This window comes from Lissotriton helveticus, chromosome 5_1 (genome assembly GCF_964261635.1).
Source record: "Lissotriton helveticus chromosome 5_1, aLisHel1.1, whole genome shotgun sequence".
In the NCBI taxonomy this organism is placed as follows: Eukaryota; Metazoa; Chordata; class Amphibia; order Caudata; family Salamandridae; genus Lissotriton; species Lissotriton helveticus.
Genome location: NC_136065.1, coordinates 2,052,160,674 through 2,052,175,646, shown reverse-complemented (window position 1 = coordinate 2,052,175,646; position 14,973 = coordinate 2,052,160,674). Strand labels below are relative to the sequence as shown.

General features: G+C 46.0%; 1 protein-coding gene across 7 annotated transcripts in view; it reads right to left on the bottom strand.

Annotated features, from left to right (window-relative positions):
* EHMT2 (euchromatic histone lysine methyltransferase 2) overlaps positions 1-14,973 on the bottom strand; it is a 338,110-nt gene that overhangs the window by 40,674 nt on the left and 282,463 nt on the right. For all 7 annotated transcript variants that reach the window (XM_078645918.1, XM_078645920.1, XM_078645919.1 and 4 more), the window contains 4 exons: positions 10,545-10,622; positions 7,552-7,667; positions 4,064-4,150; positions 2,823-2,901 (listed from right to left, as the gene is read on the bottom strand). In XM_078645918.1, the coding sequence (XP_078502044.1) occupies positions 2,823-2,901; positions 4,064-4,150; positions 7,552-7,667; positions 10,545-10,622 (360 nt within the window). The remainder of the gene's footprint in view (positions 1-2,822; positions 2,902-4,063; positions 4,151-7,551; positions 7,668-10,544; positions 10,623-14,973) is intronic.

Genomic DNA, 14,973 nt, shown 5'->3' with positions numbered 1-14,973 from the left:
CTCAACTGCTCGGCGTCGAGAGTGGACGTTGCCGGGAACACAAAGTCCCCTCCTACGATGAGAGGCTCACCACGGAGCGAGGCCTGGATCAAGACCCAGGCGTCAAGCGCCAGCAATTACTCTGCGGCGGTAACCCATGACGTCGACCTCACTACGACGTCACTATCACTAAGACATTCACTACGGTGTCAAACCCTCTTCACTTCGACATCAAGCAGCACTGTACCGAGACGCAGAGCACGACTGCTCCTCGACGCCGAGCACGACTGCTCCTCGACGCCGAGCACGACTGCTCCTCGACGTCGAGCACGACTGCTCCTCGACGTCGAGCATGACTGCACTTCGACGTCGAGCATGACTGCACTTCGACGTCGAGCATGACTGCACTTCGACGTCGAGCATGACTGCACTTCGACGTCGAGCATGACTGCACTTCGACGTCGAGCATGACTGCACTTCGACGTCGAGCATGACTGCACTTCGACGTCGAGCATGACTGCACTTCGACGTCGAGCATGACTGCACTTCGACGTCGAGCATGACTGCACTTCGACGTCGAGCATGACTGCACTTCGACGCCGCCACTATGACGTCGAGGCCATCGAGGCACTCCATGACGTCGAGGCACTCCATGACGTCGAGGCACTCCATGACGTCGAGGCACTCCATGACGTCGAGGCACTCCATGACGTCGAGGCACTCCATGACGTCGAGGCACTCCATGACGTCGAGGCACTCCATGACGTCGAGGCACTCCATGACGTCGAGGCACTCCATGACGTCGAGGCACTCCATGACGTCGAGGCACTGCATGACGTCGACATTGAACCTCACGACGACGTCGATCATCCTCACAACGTCGAGGTCCACCAGGCCTACTCCTAGACCCAAACCTGGGAGCCGAAGCCTCCTGGAAAAGAAGTTACAGAGAAGACCGGTGTCAAAAGACACAGGCAAGCACAGAATACAAACCCTGTGAGCGTCAGCTTTGGTCTTTAATTGAACTGCAGACAAAGCACTTGTCAGATAGAAATAGTATAAAGACAAGAAGACTGCAGAAATTCTGCCAAAAAACACAGCAGAATGCAGAATGTAGATAAAGGCCAAAGACGTCGAGTGAAGCTGCAAAAATCCAGACATAATCACAAAAATTGAATTAAAAAAGCTCAAAAATGAAGAGCAAATGCTCCAGGGTCCTGCTAGCAGGAGCCAGAAAAAAGAACTGAAAGTAAAAGGAGTTTGCTTTGCATCATGGGATACCGATGGTCTCTGGAGAGTTCCTTGAAGGCACGGTATCCCTTTTCCAGACATATAATGGCAGCCTATGGGGGCTTGTCTGTCCATTCCTTCCTCTCTATCATTCCAAGGATTTTGTGAAGGGGGAGTTTCTCTATGGGTGAAACTTAACAGACTGTGTTAAATGTGATGTTGGTGGAATATCCTTTGCATTTCTAGAAAAAGTACTGGACAGTGTAGCCTTTTAGGTATAGGCTGCATTATTGTCTTTAATTTTCTCTTAAGTGTCTATGCAGGTCTGCACTGAGGACAGTTTAAGAGATTATTTTTGATTGCTCCGGGGTCCACGCACATGGGCGGGACTATTCACTTGATTATGACTATACACAGAGATCCCCTACTACAGAACAAGGTCAGTTAACAGAAACCGCGGACAGAATAATCGCCACATTTGGTAATGGCACTTGAACGGAATGCCAAGAATTTCACCCATCAATGATTTTCAATGACTCTCGTCCAACTCGCCAAACTTTGGCAGTGAAGGGACAAAGATAACATCCTCACAGTTCCTGATCTATAGCAGATTATAGTTCCAGTGCTCTCTGCTTTACTGCATATGCTGGTTTGTTTGGTCATGTCCTGGGATAAATGTTAAGTCTACGAAGAGAACCCAACCTTTTGCCAAGAAGACCTACACAATTCCTACACAAGAACCAGTAGGCTATAGAATCTGTGAGGTGGATGCTTTGAGGTACTGTAGCCCAGCAGTGCTGCCCCATAAAGTCGGAGGAAAATTATCCATTGGATGATAGGTGCTGAAACACTAATTTTCTTCAACAAGAGGACATATGGCACCTATGGGATATATAAATGCTGTAGCAGCGTATCAACCAAAGAAGGTACTGGCAACCATCATGTTTTCTCGGCAAGCCCTAGTATAACCTTCTTGTTTACCTACCTGTTTTTAAAGTCCCTTTTCTTTTGGTAGTTAAAACACTGACTGAATATTGAAGTTATTGAGTGCTATTTGCTGTGCCATAACATATCTGAATTTATAACTGCTATCACTTCACATCGTCAGCCTTCAGTGCTTACTCCTACTACCTTGGGAGAGAGTCAAGTGTCCAAGGAAAGCAACTTGGCCGTGTAATTGGAATGCAATGGTATGGTGTGACCCTCAGACAACGGTGGTAAGCATCATTATTGACAATAAACAATCACTGACCAACGAAACGCCAAGAAAACACCTCAACCTGAAATTCAGTTTTGTTTTAATAAGGTTCCTCATGCATTCAAAAGGCAGCAACGTTTGACACTTTGACAATATGTGACATCCTGAAGACATTTTGACTGAAAGTGCATTAATAAAGCCAAACAACAATTCAGAGGGCATGGATAACCTGGGGAAACAGGAGGGAACCACAAGCACTGAGGTGAGGAGGGGCGAGAGACAAGTCCCAGATCACAAATCTGAGACAGATAACAAATGAGAACTTGTAGCATTCATCTGCCCTAAGCGTTAGTGCTCATAACTTGTAAATGTACCTGTAAGTGGTTCACTTTAAAAAGCTGTATATGTCACTGACCTTATTATCCAGATCGAATAGGTAAGAATCGTCCTCTCGCACGTCAGCTTCGGCATCTGAGATTAGTTCACCCACATACCTGAAAAGCAAGAGGAGACTGAGTCAGCTACAGATCATTAAACTGTAAAATGCTGGTAAGTGAATCAAATGATCACATGTGAACACTTGACAGGATTAGTGTTCCAACACTACTTGATGCTAATTGCATGAAAGTATAAGTTTAGTTAGTCTTGATCCTTTTCTCGCCTTTAGCAGTATCATAGGTCAGCCAGACATAAAAGTGGCAACAGGCCAGTTTCAGGAGGCGGATGCAAAAATAGAACTTAAAGTTCAGGAGCATGGGACATCATAGATAAAAGGCGCATAACATGTTGAGGACACAATGATGGTACACCTGACGCCCACAGGAAAGGGACAAGGAGGCAGTATATGAAAGGCATAAATGACCGTTGGCAAATCAGCGATGCAATGGACGCAGAGGTCCGGAGACCAAAGGGCAGCGGGTATTATGAAACTCAAGAGTGTGACGCTTTTGGAAATCAAAGAAAGTGCTGTATTATTTAGACAAAAAGGACACTGTTGTTCAAGGACTCTTAGGAAAATATTCCATGAACCTAGAGGAAAGGAATGTTTAAGGGGCACACATGAAAGGGATATTTCAGGGACCGAAAAGTAAGGGACATTTTAAGGCCCAAAAGGAAAGATGTTTAAAGGGATTGGAGGATCGAGATTTTCTGGAACCCAGAGAAAGAGAGGTTTCAACATCACTTAAGAAAGGGATGTTTCATGCGCACAAACAAAAGGAAATGAGTGATCTTGGGGACCAAAGGAAATTTGCTACCACAGGACCTAAACAAAATGGGAAACCCATGGAAACAAAGAATACAAGTAGACTAATAATCCAAGGGAACTGGTTGATCCCAGGCTCACAAATAAAAGGGTGAAAATGGCGACCCAACTACAATCCAGAGAATCAGTAAGAAAAGTGTGATCCAGGGGCAATATAGGAAAGGGTATTTCTGTGACCAGCATCACCCAAAGACCAGAAAGGTTTTCAAAATATTTCCACAAGTTTTTAAAATCACAAATAAAGTAAGGCATCCTCAGAAGCTCCAAGACTGATTATTATTGATCTATGATGATTACATAACATTTTAGACTGCATCCAGGCAACCTGCCCACTGCTGCAAAAGCCTTGGGAAGCTGCTCGCACTTATGTAGGAAACAAAAGGTGAACTCACTCGCAGATGAAAGTGCCCTGTGTAATGGACTGCAAGGCTCGCACTCCCCAGCCCATCTTGGCCGTGCGATAAAGTTGCATGCGGACCCTATGAAAGCAAGAAAAAAAAATAAACCAGAGAAACTGTCACTAAAGAAACAAAAAGAGCAAATTTAGATCATAACATAACATGTGTATTTGTAAAGCGCACGTCCACCCCCAACGGGGCATCTTGGCTCTGAATAACAGATGTTTATTGCTACCCAACTCAATGGTACTCATTTTATCGACCTCAGAAAGATGAGGCTGAGTGGACCCACCAGGTTTTGAACCTGTGACTATGAGGTCAAACACACGCCCCTGCAGTGGATGCCTTAGTCCACCAGACCCGGCCTAATGATATAAAAGGCGAAGAGAAGAAATTAAAATATTACTTAACCTGTAACTAAATGGTTACTTAGCTGTAGCAGTAGTCTTGCAGCTTAAAAGATTTTCTGGATTTACATGCTGTGCATTATTATTCCACCATCTAGTGTTTGGGATGGAATAGTTTATTTTAATCTTATGATTCTCTTTTTTTTTTCTTCATGTTTTGGGCATCTTCGAACATTTGGTCCCTTGTCAGTCCTTGAATTACAACAGACATACGCCTGGGAAAACCCTCAGCGTATTTGCCATCTTCAGGTTCTTATTTCCTTTTTTTGGAACTTTTTGTCTGGTTCCTTTGCATACCTTGCTTACATTCTTTTTGCAAATTTTCCTCTTCTGGGGAGGTAGGCGGGTTGGATGTAAATCCAGAAACTCTTCAAGCTTCCAAACTCCTCCTTCACGTAAGTAACTACTTCGTTTTGTAGCGTGAATCTTTTCTGGATTCATATGGTGTGCATATGGTGTGCATTGATTTCGTAGCAATATTATTTTTCTTTCCAGAATGTATTATTTGCAAATGGCTGTTTCAATACACTTTGTTCCAACTGATACTTCTTACTGGCCTGATTATTCACATAGTGTCCATGTGGACAGAGGACGACCTAATGTAGGAAGCAGATTCTTTATATAGTGACCCAAAATGAGGTATACTGTGTAAGGAGTCCAGGCCAACCCCGATTGGTTTACAGAGGAACAAATGAGATCCCAAACGTTCTCTTTTATGGTAGTGTGGGCAAGCAGTTAATTGTATCAGAGAATAGCGCTAAGCATTTGTTGACACACTTAGAGGCAATAAATGAGACACACTCCAGAATGAATCCGACACCAATTTGAAAAAGAAGTAGTATGTTCACTAAATTGAGTCTTTACGCACAATGCTTTCCTATAGGAGAAAAGGCATGTATAGCATACAGTTATTTGCATTCGGATTCTGGGGGGCTACTTCTGGACTTAGGGCCCTGGGGGGGCACTAGATTCAAATTATATGCCCTGACCATAATATGGTTTTGCTAGAGTGTCCAAGACCGTATCTGTGAGAGTCTCACTAAATAGCAGGAGAGGATCGGTAGGACCTTTGCTAGGCTGAAGCATCTCCATTAGAATGCAGGTACTCTTGTCAGCTCCCCCACGACGGATCTCCTGTCCAGCTTGCTACAGTCCGCTATCCTCTACTGCCTTAAATGTGTGCCTTCTCTGCTAATTTTCGGTCTTCTTTTTTGCTCACTTTCTGCTAGTTTTTCTGCCTTCTATTTTGGCCTCGCTCTGCTAGTTCTGCCTCTGATTTTGCCTCTTTCTGCTTGTTTCTGACTTTTATTTTGCTGCTTTCTGCTAGTTTGAGACCTTTATTGTTCCTCTTTCTGCTCGTTTCTGCTCATTATTTTTCCTCTTTCTGCTCGTCTCTGGCCTTTAATATGCCTCTCTGCGCTCATTTCTGACCTTTATTTTCCTCCTTCTGCTCATCTCTGCCCATTAATTTTTCCACTTTCTGCTCGTTTCTGACCTAGCTTTTCAACTGAGATGTCGCAGCCACAGCGTTCAGAAACCTCTAGGGGTGACAGTACTGCGCTATACAAATGCTGATTGAGAATGTGGATTTTCACCTCTATAGTGGGGCTGTACAGTCAAGGACCTTTGCATATTTTGAAATTATGGTTAGAAGGACTGCACTCTACTCTGTGGCAGGGGGAGAGAGACATCGATTGTCTGGAGAGGTTTCTAAGCCACTGGCATTCTGTAATCCGGCACACCAATTGTCATCATCATATTGTGGGACATATGCCTTCTCATCATCACCGTAATTCTGGCTCTGATCAGAGTCTGAGCGAAAATGTTATGTTGTGTGTGTGTGTGGTAAATGTAGAATAAAAAGGATTGCCAAAGGGCTGCGCTCCAGAGGATTCGGCAGAGACGAGTTTGGCTCGGAGTCAAATGGTGTGGACTCCTTGATGTCCAAGGAACCAACACAGAGTGTGGTGCCTGGACTGAATCCGGTGCAGACTCCGGGACGGGGTCGAGAGGCACAAATGGCAAAACGGGTGAACCCACCAGCGAAAGTCCAACTGGAAGCCCTTATGGATCCTCGGGCCCAAAAGGCGCATCTATGGGAGCCAAATGTGTGCCGAAAACGAGCAACATTGCCTCCCAAAAGGTCTCTATTTGCAGCAAAGTTGCAGACGGACCCTGAACTACACTTTTGACTTCAATCAGTCATGTTGCAGAGTTTAGCAGTGTTTTGTGACGTAGAGCTTTGCTTCATGATCCCATTCTGCCTGCGGGTTCATCAGTGTGCAGTCATCGCAGGCCCTGGAGGCGTGTTCCAAACCCACACACCAGAGCCATACCTTGTGGTGATCTGTAACAGACCTTCCTTACAAGACTAAAACCCTGTCATTTTAGATGGGGACATTTCTCTCGCACACTTTCAACATTTTGTGAAAAAATATTAGAAAAATCTCGTCATAGACGAAAAGAGCAGAGCTCCAGATCCGTGTCAGAATGCATTGAAAGACAGGCACTGACATCGGCGTGCATGGGTGGCACTATATACAGCTCCATTTGTTACTTCTTTTGCAAAACATTGTTGATACAGAGCAGGAAGACGTCAACTACCAGCATGCAGGAGTTGCGCTTTGGAGTATTCTGGATCTGTGACGACTCCTGGGGAATATTAACAAGGAGAGGAATGTGGAGCTAAAAGTATCCATCAGACTTTAAGCCCGCATGGGACAGACTAGAACATCTGCTAATTTGGAGTTGGAGTCTTTCTGGTCTTTTCTGGTCCTGAAAATGTATTTCTGTGGCTGCAGTTCAGTGCTGGGTGTTCTGAACCATAGATGAAGTTTCTGACTAACTCTTATACAATGTTACATATGAGGATGTTCACTGTAACTGCTTGATACATTCTATTCCTCTGTACCTCTTTAATCGAATACCCTCATCATTCTCAGTCTGTTCCTTACAGAAGTCTCTGCTAAGCAGGGACTGGAGATGACTGGAGATTACTCAACGGTGGACAGAAGCAAGACATTTTACTTGACAAAGAGATTCAAGCTGATAAAGGACCCATCTGTAGACACTCACTTAATACCACTCTGTACCACGCGATTCTTGCAGGTGCGCCAGCATGTGCAGGCCTGATTGCACTCGAAAATTAGTGGTGGCTCAATCTTGTTGAACTCTTGCAAAAGACGTGCATCCTACAAGTGAGAACGTATAAGAATGCATCAGACATGGTGTTGCCTTTAACAAATAAAAACAATAGAAAGATTACTTTAACAAAAAAGTCATCAGACATGCAACAAAGAAAGTGTGTAAAGAAACAAAAAAAGAAATGTGGTGATCGAAATCCCTGCAGGAGAAAAATGATATCAGATCCAACACCACACATCTCCAAGGTGACTGGAAACATGCTCAAAACTAACCTTAAACCAACAAAAGTGCTAGACTCTTTCCAAGGAGAATGTTGCCAACAAGATAATCTTAGGTTCCTATGGTCATAAAGGATATACATAGGTTTTAGCAGTAAATTATCCTTTTCAAATTACAGTCCTCAACATAACACGCCAATCCCCAGCAGACAACCTTGCTTACTAGCCAATTGAAAAATCCCGGCAAGTAAATGGCTTCTAAGTGTACAGATGAGCTATTGGGCCAGGGATCAATGATTTATGAAAGCAGTTTTATTAAGGAACAGTACTGAGAAAGATGTGAAAAGTACACTCTTAAGATTTTATTGTCTGTACATATTTAGATATATATCACCTTCATCTGGTCTTTCACCACATCCTAAAAGTAGACAGATGTAATCTCGTGACAAATACATACAAATACACTTTCACAACATGTATTGAACACAGACACTACCAAAAATCATAACTGGTGACCCCCATTTGTCCTCAGAAGTCAGATTTAATGAATATCTTCAGATCCAAAGAGTATGGCAAACCTAACATAAAGGCTTTATATGGAAACATATAACTGTGGCTCCATCTTCCCTTGTAAGATATAGGGGACAAGCTGAGATAGTGCATCTACTGCCTGGCATGAATGATGGCACAGTTGTTAATAGTGCCAAGGACCCTTTCATCCATAAAGTGGGTAATCGAGTAAAGGTAGCGAGAAGCCCCTTTTAACCTTTTGAATGCTATGGGGATTTTTCCCCTGTGCTGGAAAATCATGATTACCATTATTCATGACGAGCTGGGCTCGTCATGAGCGTAGCAGGAGGCTACTGCATGACGAGCCCAGCTCGTCATGAGCGTCGAAGGGGTTAAGACTTGAGAAAATACATTTTCTCACTTCTACCTATAAAAGGGATCAAATGAAAATCAGCTCATAGTTAGAAGCCTAATTTGTTCACAGGCAGAGCCTGGACATAAAACAAGAATGCCACAAATCAATGAGCATCTGACGGAACCGAGAACTCACATTAATCATCCAAGTCAAGTAGATGTGAATATATGAAGACTTTAGAAATACCTACATCTTCCACTACGGTGACTGGCGAAGACAGGAGAGACGAACTCATGCCACCAAATATCAACCTGTGTGGATGTAAGCTACACATGGACAAAAGGCATTGCTACAGATGGAAATGTGGCAAGATATGCTCAAAGGTCACTACACTGAAACACCAGTCAGGTTGTGTATGCAGCACAGTATAGTACAAAGAGCTCCACAAATGCACCAAAGAAGAATCATGGTTGATCATTCCCAGTGACTCCTGCAGGCCTAGCAGCCCATGGACTGATCTGAAGAAACTGGATCTTGGTAAACACAGAAAAGGTGAGAGGGGAGCCTGATCTATGGACAACTACAAGCATAACCGAACTGATAGGGTTTATGAAACAGAATCTCTTTCCCCAATCTTGTTCCTGCATACTACAGTGAGAAGGTCTCTTATCAGGTCAGCAGGCCGGGCAGTAAAGTTAATTGCTCAAATGAGCCGACTAGGAAATGTCCCTATGATGCTTCCTCCTTTGACACCTGTTAAACGTTCTTGCTCGGCCACGACTCTAGTAAGAGCTTTTGTGAGACACCAGCTCCACAATCATACAGGATGGGGTCAGTGGGGTAGGAGTGTGAGGGCGGTTTGGGGGATGAGAGGAGTTTAAAAATGAAGTGGAGCCTGATGGCCAAAATAATCCTTTTCCAATCGACATAAATATGTAGTACACACTTTACATTCATAGTCCAGGAATGGTGCACCTGTATAACAAGACGTTTCGCAGCAAATTAGTATATATATATGGAACAAAGGCAGCTTTAATAACAGGTGGTAATTGTTGAATTTTTGCTGTATATAAAGTGATATTTTATCACATTTAATAAATGAGAAAAAATATAGTTCTTTAATCCATGGCAGTAGTGTCATCCTTTATTCACTGCATTTATCAATAAATAAAGTAGGAAAATACAAAAATAGATTGCAGTGCTCGGCATCCTAGCTAACAAGTGGGCGAAGAGAACGAAGAGAGGGTCATAGGAGGGACAGAAGAAGAGGGATAAACAAAAAGATGGGTAGAGAACGAGAGAGAAAGAGAGTGCAAGCAGATGTCTGCCAAAAGCAGTGTAAAACGGTTCAGAAGAAGAGAGAAGGTGGTGAACAGGATGGGAAACGTAGCTGAGACAGGCTGAAAGTATTTTACTAAACTAACATCTTTGTTCCTCTCTTTAACTCCATATGTTCTTGCTCCATTCAAAGGCATAGGGGATGAGAGCTCCTGCAAGGTTACACGGGTCTTTTGTATGTAGGGGATCTATAGTAGGTGTGGCAACATACAGTCTAGGTGCAAAGTGGTTCAGTTACAGGTTTATACGCTCTATTGTGTCAAAATGTTGATGTTGCATTGATGCACAGGTGGCTGTGCTTGTGTAGTGCTGTGTGTGGTGGTATGCACAGTATTTAGTTACAACACTGTAGAAGTACTGTGTATCGTGACGTTAACAGTGGTTCGTGACACGCACAGTGATAAAGGCTTTTTTTTACCTGTAAAGAGAGCACTGCGAGAAATGCATGCCTAAAGCCAGTTGAAAAGTCGTTTTTTTTCCAGGGTGACTGTCAGAAACCTTACCTTGTCATACCAGCAGCGAATGCTCAGTTGCCCACAGAGACAGTTACTGGAAGAGCAATCATCAAAGCAGTTACAGTGCTAAAAGAAAAATCCACAGGTGAGAAAAACAGTTACAATTCATGAGTTGGATTGAACCTACCTGTATGGACCCTGTTCTTAAGTAATCCGCCCATTTTTAATAAATATGTCTCTTATAAGCTGCAGTGAATGCTGCAAATGTTGCCAAGTTGTTCTTTTTAAACACCAAACAATATATTTTATAATTAAGGCTCCCAGTTTTTAGTGATTTAATGCATATAAAAAAGTATGTGCTTTCCTGATGGCATTTATTTTAAAGACATACAAACACAAAATATTGGAATGAGTTTTATTTGCTAACTCTCAGTGCTATCAATCATGACTGTCAGGCCTAAATCCATGGGGAAGGAGGGGCGTACAACACTACACACGCAGGAGAAATATAAAAGATTACTGTTAAATGTGACAGCGCCTGTAAACACTGGGTTGCAGCAATTATATTTCGGGGCGATAGGAAGTGAAAGCCAGGCATATTGGCTTTGCCAGTGCTTGGTAGTTGTGTTGTGGCATAGTTTCCTTAAGCATTGACAGGGCCGGCTTTAGCACTGCTGTCGCCCGATACGACAATCTTATTTTTTTTTTTTAGCGCCCCTCCTCCCCCAATACCGCCTCCTCAAGTTCCCTCACTAACACCTGGCAAGAGGGCTCCTGATCTCTCCATAGCCTATTTCTCGCATACATGTCATTTGTTTTAAAACGTTGCCTTTACTAATCCACTCAGTTATCCATATAAAATATTTATCTGTTCTATGCTGCAGGCATATTAACCCTCTGCGCTATCATATGGTGAGCCAAATCTGCCACTATAAAAAAAAACGATCTCTCTCTAGCAGGAACATGAATCACAAGGGTTATTTTTATTGCTGCCTAAAATCTGGACACACAAGGAACTCTGCATCAGCTGCTTTGCTAGGTTATTGGTAAAACACCGCGCCCCCACCTGAGTATGATATTATTGGTGATGGTAGTGGTATTTGTTCCTTTAGTGTTGATGTTGGTGGCATTGATGGAACGATATTGGTGGTGTGTTATTGGTAGTGTTGATATTATTGTTTGTGGTATTGGTTTCTGCAGTATTAATATTGGTGGTATGGAGGAATATGGTATTTGTGGAGGTCTGTTATTAGCAGTGTGATATTATTGGTGGTGGCATTGGATCCTTTAGTGTTGATGTTGATAGTATTAATGGTGACGGTATTGGTGGTGTGTTGTTGACAGAGTACTATTATTGGAGGTGGTATTGGTTCCTTAAGTATTGATATTGAGGATGATCGGATTGGCGGTTGTGGTGTGTTATTGGTAGGTACTGCTGGTACAGTCTAAGTTTTGAGATGCTCGCACACAACGCACAGATGTAAAAAGGCTCTGTCTGCATGTATGTGGCTCTGTGTGTGTGTGTGTGGCTCTGTGTGTGTTTCTGTGTGTGTGGCTCTGGGTGTGTGGCTCTGGGTGTGTGTGGCTCTGTGTGTGTGTGTGTGGCTCTGTGTGTGTGCGGCTCTGTGTGTGTGCTGCTCTGTGCTTGTGTGTGTGTGCTGCTCTGTGCTTGTGTGTGTGTGTGGCTGTGTGTGTATAGGGGTGTGTGTGTGTGTGTATAGGGGTGTGTGTGTATAGGGGTGTGTGTGTGTGTGTGTATAGGGGTGTGTGTGTGTGTGTGTGTGTGTGTGTGTGTGTGTGTGTGTGTGTGTGTGTGTGTGTGTGTGTGTGTGTGTGTGTGTGTGTGTGTGTGTGTGTGTGTGTGTGTGTGTGTGTGTGTGTGTGTGTGTGTGTGTGTGTGTGTGTGTGTGTGTGTGGGGGGGGGGGGGGGGGGGGTGTGGGGGGGGGGGGGGTCTCTGTGTGTGCGTGTGGCATTTGCGAGAGATGTATATGTATTCCTCCTCACACTAACAGTGCATATGGTAATAGACATTGTTGGGACAGAAAGGTCCACTGCATGGTAATGGACATGTACCTCTGCCCTGGGTGGCCAACTGTATTGTTGTGTGGATCCCTAATGCTGATTCTTGCTGTCATAGGCAAACACAGATCATGTTGTAAGCCACGACATAGGCCTGTCTCACGGATTGCAGTCTTATTGGACTCTCAGGGGCGCCCAAAGTGCTACCTTCATAGTGGTGGAAGGTTACTGCCATTACCAAGAGTTGAGGAGCAGAAGCGCGGTGGTCGCAGCATACCGTGTAGTGATCAGCTGGAGTGAACAGGTTCTTTATTAACCTGTCACTGGGGGATCACTGACAGAATATGGGAAACTGAAATATTGTGTGGACATAATATTGTGTCAAAAATATCGAGGAACAAAATATCGAGAAGGTTAGTGCAAATAGGTAAGTAGAGAGTTACATTTATGTGGAGTTATATATGGTAAGCCTTTGCTCACCTATAGCATGATATTTGTGCCCTTTAACATGATATTTTGGTCCACGATATTTCAGTTTCTGATATTCTGTCTTAATGCCGTCACTGAAGTGAAGTCTACAGGCTCACTCATTTTTAGGTCTTGCATGCGATCGCACGCATGTGCTGCTTCGCTTGCAAGACTCTATGCTGCCGCTTTCTGTCCCGAAGGGAGACAGGAGGTGGCACGCAGAGACAGGAGGTGGCACGCAGAGTCAGGAGGTGGCACGCAGAGACAGGAGGTGGCACGCAGAGACAGGAGGTGGCACGCAGAGACAGGAGGTGGCACGCAGAGACAGGAGGTGGCACGCAGAGACAGGAGGTGGCACGCAGAGACAGGAGGTGGCACGCGCGGACAGATGTGCACTCTGTACCCGTGCTTCTCCTGTCCGCGCGTGCCAACTCCTGTCTCCCTTCAGCAGAGAAACCGGCGGCACAGCGCGCGAATGGCGCACTTTCACTTTCCCTCCCTCCCCTTCAAGCAGCCGGACATTCCACGGCCACGGTGTACTGTGCCTCCTTAAAACATATGACCTTTTTTCAAGTTGCTTTGGTAGCGCAATGTTTTATACTTATTTTACTGCAAACGGGGAATATTGCTTAACGACTATTGGATTAGAAATGAGCCCCGATTTCTGAAGGTATTTTGGTGGTGTCTGGTAAGGTGGCAGCTCTATGCAACACAAGGTAGATAGACAAGCAAAATGTATTGAGGAGGGGGGGCGTGGCCAAGGCGGCGAGCATGGCGGACGCAGCTTGAACGAGCTCCGTCCCGCCGGCATAATATCCTGTTCAATATCCTACGTTACCCCGACCCAGGGACACCCAGACTAGGTGGCTGCTCACGGACAGCGGAGGGGAAGCCCCGATAGAGAATTGGGCGCCCTCGCTGCCTTTCTTCTGCCGTCCTGAGCCCTGACCGCGGTGCGGCCTGCGCCACACGCTGAAGCCGGGAGCTGGCGTGGCGGGCAGTCCGCCCGGAAGTGCGGCGGCGCCGGAGGCGCCAGCGTGAGGTGTGCCGATCCTGATCTCGGCCACAGCTGCACAGGCACCGGAGGTCCCGGTCGAGAGTCGGCGCCCGGAGGAGGAGCAGCAGCGGGGCGACGTGGATTGTGGGGTAAGAGGCCGTAACTTGGCAGGCAGCCTTGCGGGGGAGGGCAAGCTCCTGTGGTGGTGAGCTGTCCCCGATCGGCGGATGGGTCGGACCGCGGGGGTCCAGAGGCCTCGGAGCCTTGGGGGGCTGCTGCCTTACCGTTTCTCCGCCCTACCCCCCCCCTCGATATCTTGCGCCCGGCCTCCTCTGGGTGCTGCGGCGAGTAACGTGTTGGCTGGTGGCTGAGCCTGTGCACCACGGAATTAATTGAGCGGGACCCTCCGTTCGGCGGCTACATCGGGCCGCGGAGAGGGGACACATACGAGGAGACCCCCCCCCCCCTCGAAATTGGGCGGCGCTTGGCTGGCAGCGGGGCCCCGAAAGTGACTTGGAGATTACACGGGGGCGAAAGGAGGGAGGCCCGAGCTGCCTCCAGTGGGCCCTGAAGGAGGTGGAGTGGACCCCTGCTGAGACGTCGCCATTGCCACGACGACTTACAACTCCTGACTTAAGGTGGGGTGTGTGGGGACAAGGTGCTGGTGCCAATTCGGTGGGACTTCAATTGGATGAGAGTGAGGGCGGCGACCCCCCCCGGAACATCGTGTGTGCTTCCCCCCAGACTTCGAGAGAGCGGCGGAGGTTGGATCGGGGTTCCCGTGTTCCCCACGGCCTGCCATTGTGCCCTACGAGCAACATGACAAGAGGCGGAAACAGCGGCGGAAACACGAAGCAGGGCCCGATGGACAAATTCGCGGGGCCGAGTGGGGGTGCAGGGGCACCCGGTGGTCAACAAAGCACGGGGCCGGATAACGCGGCGCTGATGGCAGCGATTACGCAATCAAGGGACATGCTGGATGCCAAAATTGG